Source organism: Saprolegnia diclina (genome assembly GCF_000281045.1).
Source record: "Saprolegnia diclina VS20 unplaced genomic scaffold supercont1.16, whole genome shotgun sequence".
Taxonomy (NCBI): Eukaryota; Oomycota; class Saprolegniomycetes; order Saprolegniales; family Saprolegniaceae; genus Saprolegnia; species Saprolegnia diclina.
Window position 1 is genome coordinate 621,412 of NW_008246083.1, and position 22,206 is coordinate 643,617.

Here is a 22,206-nt window from a genome sequence, read left to right on the forward strand (position 1 = left end):
GTCTCAATCGTGTCCGGTGTGCGACGCGTTGCTAAACGCGATAATGTCGTCCAAGATGCCGTCCAAGTCAATGTCCTGGAGCTCCAAGTGAGGTCCGTCGGTCGAGGCCCACTCATCGAGCATGAGTGCGAGCGCGTCGCAGTTGTCGGGCGTCGTCGTCGTCGTTGTTGCCGCACTTGGCATGATTCGGTTGCGGTGGCTCCAGCAAAACTGCCCGACCCGCGCCGGCATCAAGCAGCAGTCGACGGCGCATGGCGTGCCGCCGCCGTGCAGCGTGCAAAAGCCTCTGGCACTGACGGGGTGCGTGCAGCCGCCGCTGAATTGGCACATGGCTGGTCCGCGCGTCGAGTGTTTGGTACAGTAGTCGCCGATGCGAGCGGGCGTTGTGCACTGCGGGTGCATGCAGAGCTTCTTGCCGCCGTGGCTCACGCAGAGCCGCCGCGCGTAGACCTGGTTGAAGCAGTCGGCAACGCTGCACTTGGTGCGGTACCGGTGAAAGTGACACTTGTCACGCGCCGGCAGCGTCGGGTTGGAGCAGCCGTCAAAGAGGCAATGTGTTGGTGCGGACGTTGCCATTTTGAAAATGAAGGAGGTGTTGCTGGTCGACTTGGCAATGACAACAGCGAGGCGATGTGTCCCATGCTCGCACCGAGCCAACCAACACTCAAGGGCAGTAACTCTGAGCCATGGACATACAAAAAACCATTCTCGCAAACCTCGTGGATCACTTGTCCAAGGGTTGTGTGCTGCAAGTTTGTAAATCCGGCTTGGACGGACACTCCTGGGATATCCCAATGTACGAGTGTACGTACATTAGGGTACATTGCCCGATTCTACGCGATATGTCTATGCGATGTACCCGTACATTGTGTATTGTACGAGAAGGTGTCGCCCCGAATGTACAACCAGCGAAGTTGTTGGGGTTGTTGCGCTGACACATTAGCTCCAAGCAGCCGTACTGGTGTGTATACTAACGATAAATCGACCTATTGTACGCGGATCTAGAGACTCTTCCACCGAGTGATGCCTTCTATGACCCTCCAAGGACCCTCGGTTTAAAACTGCGACCATGGCAGACATGCCCCGCGCAAGGTGCAAGGCTTTGAACCAACAAGCCATTACTCGCCCACCTCCCGCAAAAGCAACGCACATACGTCGCATGGACGTTCCCGGGGACTAGTACGTGTCTGCGATCGCACCCGACTCAAATTTTCCTGGTCAGCCGATTCAACGCCTTTCGCCCAGTGCACACTCGTAGAGGAGATATACTGCTACCTAGTACCAGCGTGCGCCCGTGTAGACCGTCGCCTTGGTACTGCACTTGCAGCCATCACTGCTTGGGGCATTTCAGAATGATGGTCGTTTGTGAACAGACCATCATTCGACTGATGAGTTGCCACTGTCGTGTGGTTGCCAGACACGCCAAGGCCGCAGCGCTCACAACCCCGAAAAGATCCGGCACGAATCTTGTGGTTGTCCGAGGTTTGAGCCGCACAGCGCTTGCATGCCCAGTGCATGGTGCGACCCTCTGCAGGCAGCTCAGCTCAACGACCAAAGCGAAAAGGCAAATGCGAGTGTATTCAATCTCCTAGCGTCGAGGCACGAGATGTGGCAGCAAGCTTAGAACTCACGGCGGGCAAACTTGGTCTCCGACATAAACTCGACGGCCACCGTTCGGTTGGCAAACCCGCGCCCGTGGAGCTCGTTGGACGCATGCTGCGCGTGGACGACTTCGCCAAACTCGACAAAGATCTAAACCATCAGATCTGAGTGCCATCGTTTCAATCTATCAAGTAGAGAGACATACCTTGCCCACCGAGGCGAGTTGGTACTGCGTCTCGCCCGGACGCGGCACGACCATGGACCGGATCGGCCCCGACTTTTCGCACTCGGCGCGAATGTCGTCGCAAATGTCCTGGTACTCGTCGTTGTCGGTCAGGTCCTCGGGCGTCACCATGTTGAGGAGCACAATGATGCGCGAGGGCGCGCCCAAGGGCACACTCGGCACGATCTGCAGCGGCATCGCCTGGTGCTTTTGCAGCTGCTGCAAGATCGGGTCCACGTTCAGCAATAGCGGGTTGGACGACGTCGCGGCTTGCATCATGGTGGTCGTCGTCACGCCCGGGTTGCCGAGCTGCTGCGGCGGCGCGTGCGGGTGGTCCGGCGGGTAGAGGCCGCCGGCCGTCAGCGCCGTGCGCACCGTGAGCGTCTTATCGCCAATCTGCATGTCGTTGAGGCCCGCGCACGCGACTTGCGTGACTTCCGGGTCCATGTACTCGCAAAAGCCATAGCCCTAGCACTCGCCTCGTACAGTGGCTCATGAGGAGGACGACTGGTACCTTGGAGAGGTTGGTGTTGAGCTCCTTGACGAGGTGGAACGACTTGAGCGCACCAAAGGCCTGGAGGAGCTCCTTGACCTGCTCTTCGTTGAGGTGGTACGGGAGGCCGCCGATGAAGATCTTGCCGGGGCCGTCCGAGACCGACGTCGAGACGATGCCAAGCGCGTTGACGTTGAGCTTGGGGATCGGACCGACGTCTTTGACCGCCGACGGGTTGTAGTCGTTCGGGCGGCGGATCTTGAGCGGCTGCCCATGGTACGAGACGCCGTCGAGCTCCATGCACGCGGTCGTGAGCTCGATCGACTTGAGCTCGACGAACGCAAAGTGGCGCTCGCGGTTGATGTACACCTACATAGTGTATGGAGACGTGTTGCAGCTGCACGGACGTACCGAGACGACGCTGCCGTGCTCTTGGCGCTCGCCCAAGGCCTTGTCGATGACTTCGTTGAAGAAGCGCTCAATCTCCTGCTCGGGCACGTCGCCAAAGCCGCCAACGTACAAGCGGCGGGCGTGGCGCGAGTGCTGGTTGCCGGCAAACGCCTGTGACGTAGCGCATAAGCGTCTCGACCATTGATAGAAGAGAGAGAGAAAGCACGCGTACTTGATGGTGCATGTAGGCCTACGCGACCCATGAGCCTCAAGTCCAGGCATACGATACAAGAGTTCAAACGTACGTTGGACGTGGGCGGGCCAAACGACGCGGGGCCAACGACGCCAGAGAGGGCCGCCAAGTTGGCCTGCAAGATGGCTTGGGCCGCGTAGGCGGCCGCATTCTCTTGTGTGACACCCGGCGGCAAAACGTCGAATCTGATCCGACATGCATGATAAGAAGGTGGTCGGACGCAATGGCATGGCGTACCGTCGAGTGCGCACGCGCCCCGAGCCGCTCAAGGAATAAATACCGAGGCCTTCGAATTTCTTCACTTCGCCTTGATCGCGCTTGTTGCTGCCTCGGCGGTCGCGCGGGTCGTCCCGGCGCGACGACCGGTCCTTCGAGCGCGACCGATCGCGCCGCCTTCGGTCGTCATGGCGATCGCGAGTGTCGCGATCGCTGTGGCGGCCACCACGCGAGTCGCGGCCACTTCGGTCACGGTCGTAGCGGTCGCTGCGCGACGAGCGATCACGGTCACTGCGCTCGTGGCGGTCGCTGCGAGGGTACGCGTCGCGCGAGCCCTGGTCGCGGCGCGGCTCCTGCGCATCCGCATATTGGTCGCGTTGGCCCGGCGGCGGCAGGATGGAGGGCGGCGGCCCGCCTCCGTTCTCTTGCTGCTGCTGCATCCACGCGGGCAGGACCAGTTCACGTCCCCGGCCGGCCATCTTCCACTCGTTCGCTTAAAGCCGCAGAATCGCCGATTGGTCGATGGGTCCCACGCCCTTTTTATTCCAACATCCAATTCCACATACAAGTATCAAGTATAGCAGCTATAGTTGATTAAACAATGACACGTGGGAAGTTCGAATTTTCAAAATACTGTACAACACGCAAATAGTGTTTCTTAGTCAACGCCATCGACTACACAGACACGAGCCAGTCGAAATGCTACGAACGACTCCAGTTGGTCCTCGCGCGCAAGATTCGACGGCGACTCGAGGCGATCATTGCAGGTCATGCTCTTGCTTGCTTGCAGTAGCGCAGCCTCGATCGCACGACGCCAACAGCCCGCCCCCAGTCGTGCTTTAGTCGCTCCTTAGTCGAACGAATTGCGGTAAAATTGAAACGCAACACGGGAATTTGTTGAAGTTGCGGCCAGCTGCCGTTATATCCCAGTAGTCAGCGGACAAGCAGCATGCTCAGCATCGACGAGCGCGGCTTCGTGGCCCTCAACAGCTTCTTCGACACGCTCGAGGCCATGGAGCAGGCCTTCTCGGCGCTCGCGGCGGCGCCGCCATCGCCCGCGGAGGCTGGTCTGCGCCTCGCCGTGCTTACCGTCGTGGGGCTGCTGGCCGCCGGCTTTGGCCTCGCCGGCCATCGCGCGCCCCGCGCCTACGTCTTTCTCCAGATGAGCTTGATTGGCATCGCCATGAGTCCCGAGGTGCTGCTCGGTCCAACGAGCCTCTGGTCGGTGCCGAGCCTGGGCTTTGGGCTGCTTCTCGGCCTCCTCGGCGCAGCGCTGCCCAAGGTCGCGATCGTCGTCATCGCGTCCGTGGCCGTCAACCGCAATGTGTACACGCAGTACGCGCTGCCTCTCCTCGCACGCGTGCTCGTTCCGCTCATCCTCACGCTCATCTTCGCCAAGGCCGTCGCCGACGACGCCGACATCCGCACGTATGTGCTCGCGCTCTCGGCCATCCAAGGCGCCGACATGCTCCAAGACGTGCTTCTAAGTCTCCTCGGGCTCGACCAAAACAAAAGCTCGCTGCTTGCGGGCCTCCTCATCTTTGTGCAGCAATACCAGCGCATGTTGGAGCCCAAGTCGCCAGTCGTCGCCCACGCCAAAGCCGACTAAATTGGCGACTGTACTACTGGCGATTGTACTACAGCGTCGACTGCGCTCACGCAAGCTTCATGTTCCACTAATAGAGACACCTTTGACGTTGACGTGTGCAATACCGACTACGTACTGATTTCAAGCGGGTGACAGCCTCGAAGCCGTGCTCCGAGAGGCTGTGGCCCTTGCCCGTATCCTTGACGCCGGTCCACGGCAGGTGCGGGTCGACCGCATCGCACCGGTTCTACCGCATCAGGCTCATGGTTCTGCCTCAGAGAGACAAGGCCAATACCATGTAGACAGTGCCGACGTCGAGCTGGCGACCGATGGCCATCGCGCGCTCCTACCGTCCTCCTCCTCAGCTCTAGCGTCATCTTTGCATGGATGTACGTGGCTGGTCGTAAAGACCCCGCCCGTGAGGCCATACGCACTGTCGTTCATGCACCGGATGGCTTCGTCGTCCGAGGCAACACGCATGACGCCTACATCGTCTTCTTCGCCACGAGAGCCTTCGCAGCAGACGTACCCAAGATCGGCCCAAACGACTCGTCGACCATGAGGCGCATGGCATGCGTGCAGTCGGCCACGAGCGTCGGCGGGAAGAAGCGACCGTGCCCCGAAGCGTCCTGCACTTCACGAGGTGCAGCCGTCTTGGTGAGCACCCGCCCACCCTTTGCAACTGCATCGGCCACCTGCACTCGGTACGTGAGCCATCCAAGACGCCATCAGAGTTGTCTACGTGCTGCGCCAACGTAGCAGTCGACGATCCCTTGAGCGCCATGGGCCCGAGCGTCGTCGTCTTGTGCAGCGGATCGCCCATCTAAGAAGCGAGGTTCGGGCGTCGTTGGCGACAGAGCGAGTACCTCGTACGCATCAAAGTGGCTCGTGGCGAGAGCGAGGAACTCGTCGTAGAGGGATGTATGCACGTAGACGCGCTCGACGGCGCAGCACGACTGGCCGGCGTTGTAGCACGCGCCATCGATCGCGCCGGCCGCGGCGGCGGCCACGTCGGCGTCTGCGGCAATGTACAAGGCGTCCTTGCCGCCGAGCTCGAGCGTCGAACCAAGGAACCGGTGCTTGTCCGCGATCGTTCGAAAGACCTCGCGGCCCCTAGCACAGTGTCGCCTTGTGACCACAGAATAGAGTGTCAATGGACGACGTACCCGCGCACCGAGCCTGTGAACGAGACAAACTGGACATCGGGGTGCGCAATGGCCGTCGCGGCCGTGCTGTGGGCCATTTGCTCGGCGCGGAGGAGGTCGCTGGGGAACCCCGCGGCCTCCAAGGTGGCTTGGAAGCGGCTGCCGCAGAGCGGCGTCTGCGGCGAGTGCTTGAGGAGCACGCCGTTGCCGGCGAGGAGCGCGGGCAGCACCGAGTTGACGACCGTCATCATCGGGTAGTTCCATGGCGCAATGACAAAGACGACGCCGACAGGCTCCTTGGTGATGCAGCGAAAGAGCGTGGTAGCGTCGTCCTGCGGAAACGTCGTCGGCGCCAGCGCCTTCTCCGCGAGTTCAATCATGACCCTAGATACGCATGAGGGGATGGAAAGGGGTGGTGAGGACGGACTTGGCCCGCTGAATCGTGCCCCGGACTTCGCCTTTGGCCTAGACGGGCGCTTGTGAACACTTAACATATAAGCAGTATATGGAGGACGTACCTGCGCCAGCGGCTTGCCCATTTGAAGTGTGATCTCGGTCGCAATCTCGTCGACTTGGTCATTGAGGACGTCGACCCACTTGGTCGCGATCGCTTGGCGCTGCGCGAGGGTCGTCGACGCCCAGTAGCGCTGCGCTTTCTTGACGCGATCGATCGTGTCGAGGACGCTGGACGAAGATGCTTCCGTCACATGCGCCACGGGCTCGAGCGTGTACGGGTTCTCGACCGCAAACCTACAGCATCCTCCACTCGCTTCCACGCTCATGATCGCCTCACTGCCTACGTGGTGGCCGAGGCGAACGTCGCGATGGGGCCGCGCGCCAGCTTGGTCGTCTCCCGAAGCACTGTCTTCTACGGTCCCATGCACGGATGAGGCCATGCACCTCCAGCTCGTCTACCTGCACCGCTGGCCACATGCGTCGTCGTCAGAAAGTCACCAGCTCAGTTGAATCTTGCCGAAGCTGTAGTATTTTCTTCAAGTATAGTATACAAAAACCAAGGTTATTGCCAAGATACCTGATGCGCCAATCAGCGGCCACTTGAAGTGGCCATCGCGATCTTCGCCTCTGAGAACGAACGCGATGGGCAGGCGACTTCAAGTTCGTCAGCTGGCAGAAGAAGAAGCAGTGGCACCTGCTTGGACTCGGGTTCTTCGACCATGATCCGACCAGGGGCTCCCCGAAACCCACCGTCGACACCTCGCACGCCTGAGAGTCAAGTCATGTACTAGTAAGTACTAGTCTTACTAGTATACTAGAATGCTAGTTTGAATACCCAACTACAGTCAAACGCTTTACTAACTGAGCTATGCTCGGACTTAGAATGCTAGTTGACTAGATCTCGCTGGGGCCGCCGAACGGGTCGACTTCGGTCTCGCTCGTCACGTAGGCGGCTGTGATGCCGCCGTCGACCATAAACTTGGTGCCCGTGATGTAGGACGCATCGTCGCTGGCGAGGAAGAGCGCGGCCTTGGCCATCTCAGCGGCCTCGCCAAAGCGTCCCATCGGTACGTGCACGAGGCGGCGCTGCTTCTTGGCCTCCGAGTCGAGGAACTTTTGCAGCAGCGGCGTGTTGAGCGGGCCCGGGCACAGCGCGTTGACGCGAATGTTCTCGCGGGCGTGGATGACGGCGAGCTCGCGGCTCATGGCAATCACCGCGCCCTTGCTCGCCGTGTAGGCCAGCTGCGGTGTCGCAGCACCAATGCACCCGACAAACGAAGCCGTGTTGATGATGGAGCCGCCGCCCGCCCGGCGAAGTGCGGGAATCGCGTGCTTGCAGCCGAAGAAGACGCCCTTGACGTTGATGTCCATGCTATGTCATGTGCATGTGAGCGATCGCACATGGAGCGGCAAGCACGTACGTGAGGTCCCAGACCTTTTCCGAGGTCGCGATCGCGTCGTCGTCGTCACCGTGCATGATGCCGGCGTTGTTGAAGAGCACGTGGAGGTGGCCATACGTCGTCTCGGCAGCGTCCACCATGGCCTTGCACTCGTCGCTCTTGGAGACGTCGACCCGGATCGCGGTCGCGACATTGGGCTTGCCCACGAGCTTGGCAATCAAGTCGGCGGTTTTCTGCGCGGCCTCGAGGTTGAGGTCTGCGCACACGACGCCTCTCGCGCCTTCCTTTGCAAAGAGGAGCGCGCTCTTGCGGCCAATGCCACCGCCGGCGCCGGTCACGATCGCCACCTTCTGCGCCACACGCCCGGCCATGCCAAATGCAAAATGAGCAGCTTCAAGTGGTATCTTTCCGCATTAAATGCATGCCGAATATAATGATTTGATCTGCATTTTTCATAGAATCTTGCTTATCTTTAAATAAAAGCATGTTTAAATGATCAGAATTAAAATTATGTTTCTTCGCAATGGTCCGCGTCGGCCATGACGTGGCCCTTTGCAGCCCCACCTGGCGAGAATCTGTCATAATATGCACCGTTGGAATAAAAATAGAGTTGCTACATATAAACATACATATATTTTTAAAAGAACATCGAACGAATAGAATTTTGTATTGTACACGCCATAAGATCTTACTCGCATCCACTTTGCCTTTTGTTGCCTGAAACTGCAATGTTTCTGCAGCGCGTCCAAGCGAGCCTCCCGCGGGCCCGCGCCCTCTCGACGAGCGCCCGCAGTCTCCGCTTCCTCATCGTCGAGGGCTACTCGCCCGAAGGCCGCGCCGAGCTGCAGCGGGGCGGCGCTACGATCGCGTCCGAGCTGTATGCGAATGTCCTCAAGTCGGTGTCGCCGATGGCTGTGACCACCGATGTCCTGCACCCGGCGGACGGCCCGTTCCAGGCACCCGACCTGAGCAAGTACGATGGCGTCGTCTGGACAGGCTGCAGGTAGAGACCAATGCCATGACGTCCCACACACCTCTCCCTCGGTAGCTTGACGGTCTATGAAACGGACGACGAGCGCACGGTGCGGCAAATCGACCTTGCCAAGCAGATCTACGCCTATGGTACGTCGTGCGTAAGTGCTTCTACAGACGGCTCATAGGTCCCGTAGGCGTGCCGCAGGTAGATGCGACACAACACGATGCATTGGCTCACGCAGCGGCGTCTAGTTTGGGAGTTGCTGGGCCGCGCAGATCGCGGTCTTTGCGGCGGGCGGCAAGGTCGCCAAGAACCCGAACGGCCGCGAAATGGGCATCTCCCGCAAGGTGCGATGTGCATATCAAAGGCGTCGCGAACGCGCTGCATCACTAGATCCAACTGACGCCGGAAGGCCGGAGCCACCCCATGTACGAGGGCAAGTCGACGGTCTTTGATGCGTTCACGAGCCACTACGACGAGATCACGCACGTGCTTCCGGGCGGCTTGACCTTGAGCGCGAATGCTTTCACGTCGACGCAGTCGGTGGCCGTCCGCCACTTGAACGTACGCGTCGTGAGGATGGCCTTGATCTGACAACAGTTGCGTTAGGGTGACTTTTGGGCGGTCCAGTACCATCCCGAGTACGACCTGCGCGAGATGGCGCGGCTCATCTACTGCCGCCGCGAGAAACTCACCAAGTACGGCAACTTTGCGAGCGTTGACGATGCGTGTCGGTACGTTTCTGTGGCTACACTGTACAGAGCATGGCTTGACGGGAATGGTAGCTTTGTGGACGACCTCGAGACGCTTCATGCGAACCCGTCGCGCTACGACATTGCGTGGCGTCTCGGCATTGACGACGACGTTCTGGACGAGAACATTCGCCTCTGCGAAGCGCGCAACTTTGTCAAGCATCTCGTCGTGCCCTACAAGCTCGCGAAAGCGTGGCCCTAAGCCATCTAGTTGATAATCCGTGCTAGTAATCATGTAGAAGGGTCCATCTTTTCATTTGCAGCGAGGGCCCGATCGTCGACGTGCGGTTGGGTCTCACTCAGCAGCTCGTTGGCCGCAATCTCGCGTTCTCGAGTTTCTGGACGTCCCTTGTTCGTCAAGTGCAATGTGAACTTCACGTCAACTTCACATTGCACTTGACGGACCAGGGGCGTCGCTGGCCTCTGGTGCGCTGGTCATTGAGCACGATCCAGCAGTCGCGCAAGTCGGCCACCGATACCAACAGGACGGCGCGCGAGAGACTGATGGTGTAAGCTGCCGGCGAAGCCAGCATCGACGACGTGTGCAGCATTCTTCTCTTCCACGCAGAAAACTGATGCAATAAGAAGTGTCTTCTTAGTCGCTTCAGGCGCTGCGCCGTGCATGGGTGGGATACCCCAGACGGACTATATGAGCAGGATGACACGGACGATAGTGTACTGTGGTTCTACTCGACAGTGCACCCTTTACTGTCGACTGAAGGTAGATTGGTGCTGAGAGATGCGTTGACTGGGCCGCACGTTACAAGCGCGAAACCAAGGCTGCGAGCTGAGGATATGTGCCTCCAGAGTCCAAGCATGTAGACACTGCAGACATCCGCCATCGCGGTCCCAGATCTTGAACTTGGTCGCACTATCCTGCTATGCTATCGATGGGACGTATTTCTGGTGTCATGGGTGGTGTTTAGAAACACCAGATGTAGTTGCTTTGTAGCAAAGCGGAAGTGCGACGCAGATTTAAGCCGACGACGTGAACTTGGTCACGGCCTTCGTGCCTTCCGAGACGGCGTGCTTGGCAAGCTCACCGGGGAGCATAAGGCGCACAGCGGTCTGGATCTCACGCGACGACAAGGTCGACTTCTTGTTGTAGCGCGAGAGCTTGCCGGCCTCCGAGGCGATGCGCTCGAAGATATCGTTGATGAACGAGTTCATGATCGACATGCCACGCTTGGAGATACCGGTCTCCGGGTGGACCTGCTTGAGGACCTTGTAAATGTACGTCGAGTACGATTCCACGCGCTTGCCCTTCTTGGCCTTGCCCTTCTCGCCCGTCTTCTTCGGGGCCTTGGCGGACTTCTTGCTCGGGGTCTTGGCCATCTTGCTGGTTCGAATGAAATTCAAAAATGAGCTCAAATCAGCCACGAACGAAATTCGCGCCAGGTGGACCGCCAAGGCGCGACTTAGACGCACATGATTGGCTCATGAGTGGACCCATATACATGATTGGCCATATTTGGCGGGACAAGCCGTCGATTGGCGGAATGTTTTGTCATTGGCCTGTGATTGGTGCGTTTTGGTCGGCGTCAATTCTGGCGCGCGTCGAGCAGTCATTTTCAATTTTGATCTCTACAACACAAGCACAAGATGTCTGGCAAGGGTAAAGCTACGGGTGGCCGCGGTGCCAAGGGCAAGGCCTCGTCGCGCTCGTCGAAGGCCGGCCTCCAGTTCCCGGTCGGTCGTGTCGCTCGCTTCCTCAAGAAGGGCCGCTTCGCCCAGCGCATCGGCGGTGGTGCCCCGGTCTACCTCGCCGCTGTCCTCGAGTACCTCTGCGCCGAAATCCTCGAGCTTGCCGGCAACGCCGCCCGCGACAACAAGAAGTCGCGTATCATCCCGCGCCACATCCAGCTCGCGGTCCGCAACGATGAGGAGCTCAACAAGCTCCTCGGCGACGTGACGATCGCGTCGGGCGGTGTGCTCCCCAACATCCACAACATCCTCCTCCCCAAGAAGACGTCGCTCCCGACCAAGGAGGCCAAGTCCACGAAGGCGTAAATTCGTGCACCTGCATCACCCGGAAGCTTTCGCTTCCATCTCACCTGGCTTTTCTAAAAGCCACCCACTTTCCAAGAAGTATCGCCATCGGCTGCTGCGAATAGCAGGCTCGACTTAGTAGCGTAGTGACTAACTACGACCTGGGCGTCCGTACCAACAGCAGCACGAGCAGGCCAGGAACATTGCCTCCGTCTCGTCGTCCTTTCACTGCATTCTGCAAACAAGAAACCTACGTTATTATGCAATGGACCGTGGGTGTCACAGCCCCACGGACGTCCACGGCTTGGCGGTAGCAGGCGGCTTGGCCACCTTGATGGGGCTCACGCGAATCATGCTTCGCGGGAGCTCGGGTCGCGCGGGCGTGAACTGGAAGCTTTTGAAGCCCATGAAGCCAGCGATCGTGTGCGGGCGCGGCGACGGCGGCGCTACGATCGACGCGTCGTCGTCGACGTCCTCGGGCTCGAAAAAGAGCCGCAGCGATTTGGGCGTGTACAACACTGGCATCTCGACCGTAAAGACGTCGCCGATGCAGAGACCCTTGTCGCCGCAGCCGCCAAAGATCATCATCTACACCATTCTTGCTCAGCTTTGGGGTCAAGAAGACGCCTACTTGATTCTCAACGATGCTAAAGACGTGCCGTATCCGCGGCGGGATCGGCGCCACATGTGTCAGCGTCGACCAGCGCTGGAGCTCTACGCTCATCCGTCGTTAGACGTTCTCTACTCAACGACCGCACCGAGATCGAGGCAGTGGATCGCGCCGTCGTCAAAGCCGCGGTGTGTTTTCCCGCCAAAGAGAAAGAGGCAGAGCGGGTTGACCGGGTGCTGCTGCATCACGTGGCCATACCGCGCACTGGGTGGTGTCCCGTCCAACGGCGAAACGACTTGCCAATGACTCGTGCGCACGTCGAGCGCGTACACCAGGTTGTTGGCCAAGCCCGTGTCGGGCGGGAGGTCCTCGCTTGCGTCGCTTCGCGGGCGCTCGGGGCTTGGCAGCGTCGTGGTTGTCTTGGCTGTTTGACCCCCAAACACAAGCATGTAACTGGTGCCATGCAGCATGATCGCGCTGTGGTGCGAGCGCGGACCCGGCGAGCTGCCCGTCATCGCCGGCTCGTACCAGCACAGCGTGGCGAGGTCGAGGCGTTGGAGGTCGTCAAAGTACGCGTCCTTGCTCAGCATCCGGTCGAGGCCCGACCCGCCGTAAATGTAGAGCATCTACATAATATCTTTTGTTGTACAAACACCTATGATGGAAATATTGTCCTCGTACGTTGTCGTGCAAGACGAAGCTGTGGCCGCGGCGAGCAATCGGTACAAAGTTGACATGCCCGTCGGCGCCAGCACATGAGACGACGGCGCGACGCCATACGAACGTGTCGAGGTCCAAGATCGAGAGGTCGTCGTAGAGGTTTTTGGTGTTGAGGCCAATCTCAGGGCCTTGGCCGCCAAAGAGCCAGAGCTCCCTTGCTGCCGCATGCAGCACACACGCGTGGCCGCAGCGAGGCGACGGCACGTTGCCGCTGCACTCGACCGTGCGCCAGAGATGCGTCGTGAAATTATACTCGACGAGGCTGTTGGAGCGCTGGCCGTTGTCTTCGAATCCGCCAAAGAGGTAGAGCGCGTCGCCGAGAACGCCGCCCGATCCGCCTACGCAAGGCCAAGATGATGGTGAGCACGCCATTTAGTTTTCGTAGTTGCCTTGGCGCAGATGCGGGCGGTAGTTGTAGCGCTGCGGTGGCGGGGCCAAAAGGCGCCACGTCATCGATTCGAGAGGAACGCGCGGCGGGTCCCCGGCTTCGCGCAGCTTGGCCTCGAGGTCGTCCGGGGCCTTGATCTTGATGCGGCGGACCCGCGCTGGTGATTGCATCGGTCACACGTCCTAAACTAGTCGAGTACTAGTATATTTTTAGATGCTAGTCGACTTGACAAGTCGTCCAGTGCTATCAGAATTGGTTTGGTCGCAAGCACATTTGCAAGCTCGAGTCTTTGTCAAGTATGGCTGCGTGCATGAGGAATGAAGGCTGACTCGTTTGGGATGGCTGCGGCGCGGACGATACGAGGAAGGTGCCGAGACCTGTTGCGACGACAGTGCTACGGACTATTCGGTCGATAACGAATGCGAGAGGGACGATAGTCTACTTCGTGGTCTCTTGCAAGAGCTTCTTGCCGTCGCGTGCTGACTAAACTAAGGAATGACAACAAATTCGGCTTTCGATACCAGGAACACGACACGGGTACGGTTGAAATCTGCTTCACAAAGAACGAGCCGGCCGTCTTGAGTCTGATCCATCGCTAGCAGATAGCGCTGTCGTGGCTGTCGACCGCGACAAGACATGGACGCTTCGTGAGCACAGCTTTGCACCCGAGGCCAATCGCGCGACTTGGTGGTCATGGTAGCGAGAATACGGCTTCTTCCAAACTCCCAATGCGCCCTTTTCTTGGAGGGACAAGCAGTACCAACGTTGGCGGCATCTCTGCGCGCTATGGCGCGAAATGTTGGTCTGTGCGATTTGCTACCACATCAAGTTGGTAGGATCAAGCGCCTTGAGATCGGCAGTCTACAGAGGCGACGGCAAAGTGCTACATGCTAGGTGCAAGCTCCGGACGTCGCTCGAAGGCTACAGGTTTGCATGCTGTTGGTAGTAGGGGTCCTAATTGTCGACGCTGATAATTTGAAGATGCGTTGCGCGCCAAGAATACGCCGGATATATTCCGTTATCCGGTAACAACCAGCTGCAGTTAATCAAGTTGTGTGTCGCAGAGGCCGCAAAGCATGGCGTGCGCTTGCTTGATATAGAACCACTAGTGAAGGCATGCCATTGGTCAGTTCAGGAAGCGAGTTGATACTTCAACAACGGAGCTCCTGGGTTGCGGCCAATGAATTCGCTCCTTCCAAGCATATGGCTTGAGCAATCCTTGTCCCTTGTAGTATCAAGTTGGCAATAGGTACCTATCTTCATGTCGCACGTCAGCACTACACAAGGTGGTTTGGGAGATTTTAAAACCTTATCCCACTAGAGCATACTAAGTCGTACCGTGCAGCTTCTTGGCTCTCAAATACTACCTCTCAGGTACTTTGTGGGCTTTGAAAGTCTTCTCCACAAGCTCAAACGGCCTTTCTCGGAAGCCCGGTGCCACATCCTTATCAAGTTGAAACATTGAAATAACGACACTTACCCACGATGGGCAGCTGTCGCTTGGGTGCAAATCGAGGGTCGCAGCTGGTTTCTTGCCGGATACGGTCTCGTATACCGGATAACGCCAAGTGTATCCGGTATGGCGATCACTCGACCGAAATGCTCACATTTCAATTTTCACTTATCAACAACATTGGCAATGAACAAGAACACGTGGACGCCGAGCGAGGTTGGCGCTTGATCTTTCCCCGCCTGTCGACTTATCAAGTGTATTTAAATAGCTTGCCCTTCTCCAGACCGTCCAACCGAGCCTCACGACGTGGAAGGCGGCAGCGGCTGCTTTTCCCGGCCACAGCCCCGAAGACTGCCGCCAAAAGTGGCTCTCCGAGTTCAGCGTGCCGGCCAAGAACAAGGGCGCGTGGTCGGCAGACGAAGACGACCGGCTCCGTGGCGCCATGCAAATCACTACCAAGTGGCTCAAGGTCGCAAAGATTGTCAAGACCCGCTGGTACGCTGCACCCCGCGGCCTTGAACCGATGACTTACGCCTCTTGTCACTAGCTCTCGCCAATGCCAGAGCCGCTGGGTACGCATGGGCAAGGAAGACGGCACGCCCACCCGCGCCGTCCACGAGCAGGCGACGACCGAGCTGCCTATGGACCTTCTCACCTTTGACGACTGCGACTTTACGAGCATGGTTCAATTAACGCCGCCGACCGAGGCCGAAGACGTTGAACAGCACTGGATCGACTGGATGCCCGTGCCGGAGTCCGACTGCTTCAACAGCGTCGCCTCGGACGTAGCGCTGATGGATCAAGTCATGGTGCGCGCGCCGGTCGCGACGGCACAGATTTGGCCGCTGGAGCCTGCGTGTGTGGAGCTCCAGGTGCCAGTGAGCTCTGCCGACATTGCCTCGAACGTGGATTTTTGGCCCGACATGAGCGTCGTTGTCCAAGTCTGAGCTCAGTTTCCCCTATTTAATTCGTGTAAGCATCTGCCTCTAAAATGTTCTACTAGTACAGTGCACGCCACCTGTACCCTACCAGCTAAATGGGGTCCAAAACTTTTGTATCCCAGCTGTGAAAACATAATGTTTTAGGAAAAGGACGTTATAGATCGACTGTTCAGTCCAAGGGGAAGCGATGTATAAGATCGGATTGCAATAAATCGAAAAAATGAGCAAGTTATCGGCGTTCGAAGTTGGGGCTCTACAACACTACGAGGTATGGCGTAAGAGTAGTTGGTACAAAATACGACAACGAGGAAAACGAAGACTCTCCTGCAGCTCCGGCGCTGGGCCACTTGTTGTGACGTCACAAATGGCGTCTGGTCGTGTCGCATATCAATGTACCAGCTGCTAATTAAACAGATGGATGCGATTAGATAGTGTGTAATAATGCACAGAATTGTCATGTGTTCCAATGTCACCTTTTCATACGTTCGTAGAAATACAAAAAGTGCAATAAAGTGCTCCAGGGGGGGTTCGAACCCTCGACCTGCGGCTCATAAGACCACCGCTCTAACCAGCTGAGCTACAGGAGCAGTTACGCAGCATTTCGCAAGTCAGAAGCCAGCTATTTTTATGAAAAGGTTGATTGTTTTTGGCGGGACTTCGATTCCACTGGGTCCGGGGACTCTTTTAAATACCTACAGTGTACAATATGTCGCACTTCATTCAACTCCCTTACAACTAATAGTATTATTGAAGATGGTTGAGGTCGCGGTAGCTAGGCTGCTGGTTGGACGCGCCAATGGGCGGCAGCGGTTTGGGGCCGGACGTTAGCGCCGAGAAGCTTTGGGGTTTGGTTTTTCGGTTGAGCTTTGGTGGCGGGCCAAGGCTCGGCGGAGTCGCCGTCAGTGTCGTGGGCTTGAGCACTTGGAGCACACCCACGTTTGGGCTTCGGCCAAACGTCTTGTTGTACACGTCCTCGCGGTTGAGGAGCTCCCGCTTGATGTACGCCATCTCCTCGACCGTCTGCTGTACGAGTGCATCTTTGGTCGCGACCTCTAACCCTTTTCATGAGCCATCGGTTTCTTCCATGAGCGACGCACCTTGCTCGAGCTCGGAAATGCGGTTGACGTCCTCGACGCGGCTATCGCGACGCGCGTACGCCGCTTCCCACTCGCGCACCTTGGCGATCAAAACTTGCTGCTGTTCGTGGAGGAGCCCGCGCGTTTTCTCAAATTGCGCTACGCTCATTTGTGTCGACTCCTTGGGGTTGGGATTGCATACCGTTGAGCTGCCGGGTCTCGTTGACATGGTCGTCCAAAAGGTGCTCGAGCTCCGTCTTGTGCTGCCGCGCGAGACCATCGAGCTCCTGCGTTTTCTCTGCGGCCAGGCGCTTTTGCGTGCACTTCCACTCGTCTTGCTTGTGCTACGCGCCCATGTTGCTCCACGTTCAACCGCAGTAGGTACCTCGAGAACGGCCAGCTGCGTCGTGAGCTCGTCCTGAAGCTTCCGAATCGCATCGGCTTGGTTGGCGACGAGACGCTGGCTCGCTTCCAAGGCTTCGTCTTTGGACGCAACGACCGTTTGGTGCTGGTCGTTCAAGGTTTGCACGAGGGTATCGCGCTCTCGATCCTTCTCGAGCTTGGCCACGTGCACTTGACGGGCAACTTCCCGCGCGTGAAAGCTCGCTTCGTCTTGGATCTGCTTGTCGTATTCGGCACATCGGCGTTCGAGGTGCTTCTCCAGCGCCAGTTTGTCACTTGCGAACATTTCGCGGGCTTGCGCCAAGGCCGTGGCGGACGCTGCTTGGTGCGCCGCCAGCGCCTCTGCCGCTGTTTGCTGCTTTGAAGCCAACTGCGCTGCGTGTGCTTCGCGTAGCGATGCCATGGCCGCGGCGTGGTCGTCACCGAATTGCAGGACGGCGCTGCGCTGGGTGGCGTCAAGCGCGGCTATCTGCACTCGAAACTGTTCATCTAGACGCCAATTTAGGAAGACAGGCTGCTGCGAATCGATGGACCTTGGGCCTGCAGAAGCTTGTGAAACTCGGCGCGGTCGTAGGCGTTGGACGCTTCGTGGTCGACGACCTTTTGCTTCCACATGTCGATTTGAGACTGGACAGCGGCGAGGTCGGTGGCATGCATCGAAAGAAGAAACCCGCGCTGCTCGTCGACATGGACCTGCATCGTCTGCTGTGCTTCCTCGACAGCTACCCGCGCCACTACCTAGAGACAAGCTGACAAGGCAACGCGTACCTGTGGCGATCGATGCTTGCATGTTGGCGCGGAGATGATCGAGCTGGGCTTGGTGCGTTTGACGGAGGGTGGCAGCCGCCTCGTCGTGGTTCTTGGTCAGCGTCTCGAGCTTTTTTTTAAGGGTGACGAGTTCGGCTTGTGCCGCCTCGCACTTGGCTCGCTCCTTTTGCTGCGCCTTGGCGTCGTGGTCCCGCAGACCTTCCTATAGCGCCCGTGTTGTCTAGCCCATAGTATTCCAGACAGATTACATACGAGCTGGCCGAGCTTTTGTTTCAATTCTTTGGCCTCTTTCGAGGACGTGGTCTCGGCGAGCTTGAGCTGATCGGCGAACAGCTTGGCTTCGCCTTTGAAGCGCGTGAGATCCTTGTTAGCCGCCGCGAGCTCATGTGTTGTTGCGGCGAGCTGGTCCTGCGCGGCTTGCACTGCGCTTTGGCTCTAGTATCGGGGACATAGTGTCATTTCCGGGGCGAGTACAAGTAGCAGATTAAAGGCACCTTGGTGAGCTCGGCCTGGAGTGCACGCGTTTTGGCCTCGAGGTCGTTTCTCTGCGTCTCGGACACGTGCTGCGCCGATTGAGTAAGCGCAGTTATCTGCTTTTGGTGCTCGAGTGCGAGGCGCGCTTCAAGCGCGCGAAGTGCCGCGGCGCTCTCGGCTACCAATTGCGCCTTAGCTGCTGCCAGGGCCACATCTGCGTCGGTGACGGCCTTGTCCAAGCGCTCTTTGGAGGCGACTAGTCGTAGCCGTCATGCGATCATTCAGATGATGCAAGGTCCACGCACCATGCAGCTGCGCGAGCTCCATCTTGAGCGCTTGCACACGAGCGTTGAGCTCAGTTTCTTTGCCTTGAAACTCGGTGAGCTTTTTCTGAGCTGAGAGCAACTGCTTCTTGACGTCGTCTTCGGCCTTGATGGCATGCGCATCGTTGGTCTTGATGAGTTCTCGAAGCTTCTTGACTTCCGACTTGTGCGCCTTGAGTGTTGCGAGGCGCTGTGCAAGCTCGGCGTCCTTGGCGCGCAACTCTTGAGCCCACGTTGCCTCCTTTTCCGAGAGCCTACAACCATTGGTCGTCGTCAACCTTGTCGTACAAGCGTACTCGATGTGGTTGGAATCGCGTGCCTTGGCCACCGCGTCGAGGTTGGCGGCGAGCGCCTTGCGGTCAATCTCGGCCGCCTCGAGCGCGGTGCGGGCGCGTTGCACTTCATCTTGAAGCAATCGCATCTGCTTGTCCCGCTCGTCGAGCTGGGTCTTGAGCGTCTGCAGTACGACCTCGGTGTTGTCGCTCTGGCCTTGCTGGGCCTTCTTGAACGCTGCAAACTCGATCTCGACTTGCTTGGACGACGCTCTCAGCGCCGAGAGTTGGGTCGCAAGGTCCTAACCCAATTTTCTTCGCCATATCGGGCTCGAACCCTTACCTGTTTGTCTGAACGAAGCTGCGATTCACTGCCGCGCAGCGTCTCGAGCTCGGCCAAGAGCCGCTCCATCTACGCCCCCGAGCCACGCGTGACGTACTCGTCGAGACGCGTCTCCACGGACCTTGGAAACCATCTCGTTCTTGAGCGTGTCCGCCGACGTGTTGCACTCGAGCTCGCGGCGCTTGACCGCCATGCGCATCTCGAGCTCGGTTTTCTCCTGCATCTGCGCTATCGCTTGTTGGTGCGCCTCGTCCTTCGCGCGGAGCTGCTCCTGACACTGCGCACGAAGCTCATCCTGTGGAACGTCGTCCATCTTGGTTTTCTAAGGCGTCCACACATCCGCGTACTTGTTGGTTGAGCTGCGCCGTAAGCATGTCGTTGTACTTTTGGTTGGACGCTGTCACCATGTCGGCGACTTCGTCCGAGTGCTTCTTGCGCAGCGCGTCGGCTTCCTTCTACTCCCCCGTTCAGAAAACGATTTTGAAGCAGAGGACGTACGCTGCCGTGGTGCACCTTGGCCTGGACAGCGTCGAGCGACGCCTTGAGCGACACAACGCGCTCATGAAAGGCGGCGCGGACCTTCTTGACGTCGTCGGCCATGGCCAGCAGCTCGCGCTTGTAGCTGTCCTCCGATGCCTTGGACGCCCTGGCGACGTCGTCCTTGAAGGCTTGGAACTGGGCGAGCGCCTCTTGCTTCTCGGCACGATGCCGGTCCTTGATCTTCTTGAGCGACTCGGAGCCTTTGAGCGCCGCCTCTTTCTTTTCGAGCGACTCTTTCAGGCTGGCCATCTTGGCGGCTGCGTCCCGCGCGACGGCCTCGGTTTCGCGCCGGTGGCTCGCCGCCGTGGCCTGGAGCTCGGACGCTGCGTCTTCGTTCTTGGTGTTGAGGAGGAAGATGACTTTGGTCAGCTGCGCGATCTTCTTGCTCATCTTGAGCTGCAAGTCCGCGTCCATCGCCGCCATCCCAACGGCCTCGACGAGGCTGAAACCGGTTTCACCATTTCTTGCCCATTTCACACGTATTTAGTGTTACAAAGCGTCCGCATATTGTCCACAATGCCGATGGTGGATACGTGGGAGCTACGTTGAAGCCCCACACAAGCCACGCGTGGTGGGCAATCGATCCTACTCGCCGGGACCGCTTGCCCCGGTCCTGGTTTCGATTCTACTATACTAGTATGACACTATATGATTCTTCAGATATAATAGTGTACAATCGGGGCCAAGACGGTCACGGGTGTATCTTGTAGAGCCGTCGGCAATGACGAGCTGGGCCGCGCCGACCGAGCCTGCCATCCTAAGCATTGGTAAGACGCCTCCGTCATCTTGCGACCGTACCATGTTGTGCATGTAGCGGGCGCGACGTATCCCGTCTTCTTCACCTACGGCCAGGAGGACAAAAGCCTCCAGGTCACGATCGTTTGCGCAGCGACGAGCACGGAGTTTACGACGACGCTGCCAGCGACGACTGTCGATATCCTTGCGTCCGCCGCCAAGTGTGATGCCGCCTCTCAGGTGCGACGCCAATTTTGTCAACGGTTGCGAGCAGCACGTGCGTCGTCAGGCGTTCCGCGCGTTCGTTCTCGACCACGTTCGATTGCGCGTCGACGGGCGCACCCGCGCGTTCTTCCTCGGCCATGTACTTCAAGTTATCAAGAACTCGACTCGATTTTTTATGGCTAGACGCGCTTCCACGATCGTCATTTTGATGCTGGGCGACTGGCCGATGCCGAGCAAGGTGTTGGCAAGCGCCTCGTGCGCCAGTTTGGTGACGTGGTGCGGTCCCTCGCCGACCAGCGCACTGTACGAGTCGACTTCGTGGGTGTAATGACGCACAAGCGAAACCATAGCTCCAAGAGCGCATCGTGTGGAGTAACCAGCAGCTCATGGACACCCTCACGAAAGGCTTCGAGCACATGCACGAGCTCGCGGCGCGCTTTGGTACCTACGATGACGCGTTCACCACTGCCCATTTATGTTCTCTGCAGTGCAGCACGATGCGGTCGTGACCCAGCTCGTGGCGGACGTGCAGCAGGTACGATTTGGTGTTCGAAGCGGGGACCGACGGTTAGGAATGTAGTGGCGACGCCTCGATATGGAGAGATACCGCGACTGGATGGAGCTACAGCAACACGACCGTAGGCGCCACAACACAAGGGCTGTCTGCTATACTTGATGCTAGATCGCATTGTCGAAGAGCTCGAAGAGAGACTGCACATGGTCTCGGACCGTACGCAGGTTCAGAGCCAACGATGCGTGAAAACGAAAAATGTCGTTGAGTAGAGCTTGGTGGCCACGTGCGGTGCTTTAGAGACGTCGCTCAAGGCCCAGCTCCAAGACGCCGAGACGTCGTCGGCCCTTCGACACCGCGCGCTGGACGTCGAGACCAAGGCGATGCAGCAACATGTACACGACAAGCAACTATGTACACTGACGAATCGACCGGCATTGAATGTAGCTTGACGACCACCAAGCGCTCATGCGCCGGGAAATGGACCGGCTGCGCGATGCGTTGGGTCTGCTGAACGACGCCCACTGCAATACCTCCAAGCAGCTCAGTACGCTTGTCGTATGTTGTTATCTTTGGAGCAACCCGTCTGTGAGCACCTGCTGTGACCAAATAGAGCCAAATGGACTCGGTGGACGACCTCGCCGAGCGCGTTAGCTGTACCGCCAAGCTCGTGGCGCAGCTTCGACAAGACCACACGGAGGTACTGCGACGTGCGTCGGGCGTCCTCCTATACTACTACACGTGTGTAGATGCTGCCCAAGCTGCAAGAAATGTACGTCGGCGAGCGGCGGCGCGAAGCCATTGCCGCGATCGACCAACTCAACTTTTCGGCGCTCAAACCCCCCGCGAGCCACAGCTAGTAATAAGATCTGAGTTGCCCAACGTCCAACGTCTTGTTTTCGAATGAGCCTGGAAGATCGCAACGTAATGGTCCGGATAATG

General features: G+C 58.3%; 12 protein-coding genes and 1 non-coding gene across 15 annotated transcripts; 5 read left to right on the plus strand and 8 right to left on the minus strand.

Moving 5' to 3' along the window:
* Nucleotides 1-3: 3 nt before the first annotated feature.
* On the minus strand, nt 4-576 carry SDRG_06102 (hypothetical protein; the record flags this gene model as incomplete). Its single annotated transcript, XM_008611865.1, has 1 exon — nt 4-576. The coding sequence occupies one exon, from the start codon at nt 574-576 to the stop codon at nt 4-6; it is 573 nt and encodes a 190-aa protein (XP_008610087.1).
* A 981-nt stretch (nt 577-1,557) lies between these two features.
* SDRG_06103 (hypothetical protein) lies at nt 1,558-3,691 on the minus strand. The gene is made up of 7 exons (XM_008611866.1): nt 3,199-3,691; nt 3,014-3,146; nt 2,941-2,958; nt 2,730-2,879; nt 2,340-2,687; nt 1,808-2,293; nt 1,558-1,752 (listed from the first exon to the last, which is right to left on the minus strand). The coding sequence occupies exons 1-7, from the start codon at nt 3,654-3,656 to the stop codon at nt 1,621-1,623; spliced, it is 1,725 nt and encodes a 574-aa protein (XP_008610088.1). The 5' UTR covers nt 3,657-3,691; the 3' UTR covers nt 1,558-1,620.
* Nucleotides 3,692-4,126: 435 nt separating this feature from the next.
* Nucleotides 4,127-4,786, plus strand: SDRG_06104 (hypothetical protein; the record flags this gene model as incomplete). The annotated part of the gene is made up of 1 exon (XM_008611867.1): nt 4,127-4,786. The coding sequence occupies one exon, from the start codon at nt 4,127-4,129 to the stop codon at nt 4,784-4,786; it is 660 nt and encodes a 219-aa protein (XP_008610089.1).
* A 46-nt stretch (nt 4,787-4,832) lies between these two features.
* On the minus strand, nt 4,833-6,843 carry SDRG_06105 (hypothetical protein; the record flags this gene model as incomplete). Its single annotated transcript, XM_008611868.1, has 12 exons — nt 4,833-4,853; nt 4,902-5,012; nt 5,061-5,111; nt 5,159-5,250; nt 5,295-5,460; nt 5,508-5,588; nt 5,632-5,878; nt 5,932-6,294; nt 6,338-6,375; nt 6,429-6,660; nt 6,711-6,778; nt 6,826-6,843. 12 exons carry the CDS (start codon nt 6,841-6,843, stop codon nt 4,833-4,835), a joined length of 1,488 nt encoding a protein of 495 aa, XP_008610090.1.
* Nucleotides 6,844-7,180: 337 nt separating this feature from the next.
* Nucleotides 7,181-8,143, minus strand: SDRG_06106 (hypothetical protein). The gene is made up of 2 exons (XM_008611869.1): nt 7,788-8,143; nt 7,181-7,738 (listed from the first exon to the last, which is right to left on the minus strand). Exons 1-2 carry the CDS (start codon nt 8,135-8,137, stop codon nt 7,261-7,263), a joined length of 828 nt encoding a protein of 275 aa, XP_008610091.1. The 5' UTR covers nt 8,138-8,143; the 3' UTR covers nt 7,181-7,260.
* Nucleotides 8,144-8,429: 286 nt separating this feature from the next.
* On the plus strand, nt 8,430-9,756 carry SDRG_06107 (hypothetical protein). Its single transcript, XM_008611870.1, has 7 exons — nt 8,430-8,769; nt 8,815-8,888; nt 8,936-8,946; nt 8,994-9,089; nt 9,136-9,306; nt 9,352-9,476; nt 9,528-9,756. The coding sequence occupies exons 1-7, from the start codon at nt 8,495-8,497 to the stop codon at nt 9,694-9,696; spliced, it is 921 nt and encodes a 306-aa protein (XP_008610092.1). The 5' UTR covers nt 8,430-8,494; the 3' UTR covers nt 9,697-9,756.
* A 541-nt stretch (nt 9,757-10,297) lies between these two features.
* On the minus strand, nt 10,298-10,829 carry SDRG_06108 (histone H2B; the record flags this gene model as incomplete). The annotated part of the gene is made up of 1 exon (XM_008611871.1): nt 10,298-10,829. The coding sequence occupies one exon, from the start codon at nt 10,827-10,829 to the stop codon at nt 10,470-10,472; it is 360 nt and encodes a 119-aa protein (XP_008610093.1). The 3' UTR covers nt 10,298-10,469.
* A 267-nt stretch (nt 10,830-11,096) lies between these two features.
* SDRG_06109 (histone H2A.1) lies at nt 11,097-11,749 on the plus strand (the record flags this gene model as incomplete). Its single annotated transcript, XM_008611872.1, has 1 exon — nt 11,097-11,749. One exon carries the CDS (start codon nt 11,097-11,099, stop codon nt 11,502-11,504), a length of 408 nt encoding a protein of 135 aa, XP_008610094.1. The 3' UTR covers nt 11,505-11,749.
* Nucleotides 11,587-13,397, minus strand: SDRG_06110 (hypothetical protein). The gene is made up of 5 exons (XM_008611873.1): nt 13,203-13,397; nt 12,775-13,151; nt 12,242-12,719; nt 12,115-12,197; nt 11,587-12,071 (listed from the first exon to the last, which is right to left on the minus strand). Exons 1-5 carry the CDS (start codon nt 13,369-13,371, stop codon nt 11,763-11,765), a joined length of 1,416 nt encoding a protein of 471 aa, XP_008610095.1. The 5' UTR covers nt 13,372-13,397; the 3' UTR covers nt 11,587-11,762.
* A 1,425-nt stretch (nt 13,398-14,822) lies between these two features.
* On the plus strand, nt 14,823-15,823 carry SDRG_06111 (hypothetical protein). Its single transcript, XM_008611874.1, has 3 exons — nt 14,823-14,870; nt 14,923-15,149; nt 15,202-15,823. Exons 1-3 carry the CDS (start codon nt 14,841-14,843, stop codon nt 15,599-15,601), a joined length of 657 nt encoding a protein of 218 aa, XP_008610096.1. The 5' UTR covers nt 14,823-14,840; the 3' UTR covers nt 15,602-15,823.
* Nucleotides 15,824-16,108: 285 nt separating this feature from the next.
* Nucleotides 16,109-16,182, minus strand: SDRG_06112. The gene has a single exon. It is a non-coding gene; the product is annotated as a tRNA-Ile (tRNA).
* A 114-nt stretch (nt 16,183-16,296) lies between these two features.
* Nucleotides 16,297-20,236, minus strand: SDRG_06113. 2 transcript variants are annotated; one of them, XM_008611876.1, is made up of 14 exons: nt 19,752-20,236; nt 19,601-19,708; nt 19,375-19,548; nt 19,254-19,322; nt 18,935-19,212; nt 18,621-18,892; nt 18,336-18,571; nt 18,094-18,276; nt 17,842-18,043; nt 17,607-17,795; nt 17,057-17,562; nt 16,874-17,015; nt 16,693-16,830; nt 16,297-16,647 (listed from the first exon to the last, which is right to left on the minus strand). In XM_008611876.1, exons 1-14 carry the CDS (start codon nt 20,214-20,216, stop codon nt 16,340-16,342), a joined length of 3,270 nt encoding a protein of 1,089 aa, XP_008610098.1. In that variant the 5' UTR covers nt 20,217-20,236; the 3' UTR covers nt 16,297-16,339. The 2 variants fall into 2 exon arrangements, with proteins under 2 accessions (XP_008610098.1, XP_008610097.1); XM_008611875.1 differs by having other exon boundaries at nt 16,874-17,562.
* A 239-nt stretch (nt 20,237-20,475) lies between these two features.
* Nucleotides 20,476-22,153, plus strand: SDRG_06114. Of its 2 annotated transcripts, none has more exons than XM_008611878.1 (12): nt 20,476-20,560; nt 20,608-20,768; nt 20,818-20,892; nt 20,937-21,056; nt 21,104-21,194; nt 21,242-21,288; nt 21,334-21,391; nt 21,436-21,491; nt 21,537-21,659; nt 21,712-21,822; nt 21,878-21,964; nt 22,014-22,153. In XM_008611878.1, exons 1-12 carry the CDS (start codon nt 20,515-20,517, stop codon nt 22,122-22,124), a joined length of 1,086 nt encoding a protein of 361 aa, XP_008610100.1. In that variant the 5' UTR covers nt 20,476-20,514; the 3' UTR covers nt 22,125-22,153. The 2 variants fall into 2 exon arrangements, with proteins under 2 accessions (XP_008610100.1, XP_008610099.1); XM_008611877.1 differs by having other exon boundaries at nt 21,436-21,483.
* The last annotated feature ends 53 nt before the right edge of the window (nt 22,154-22,206 follow it).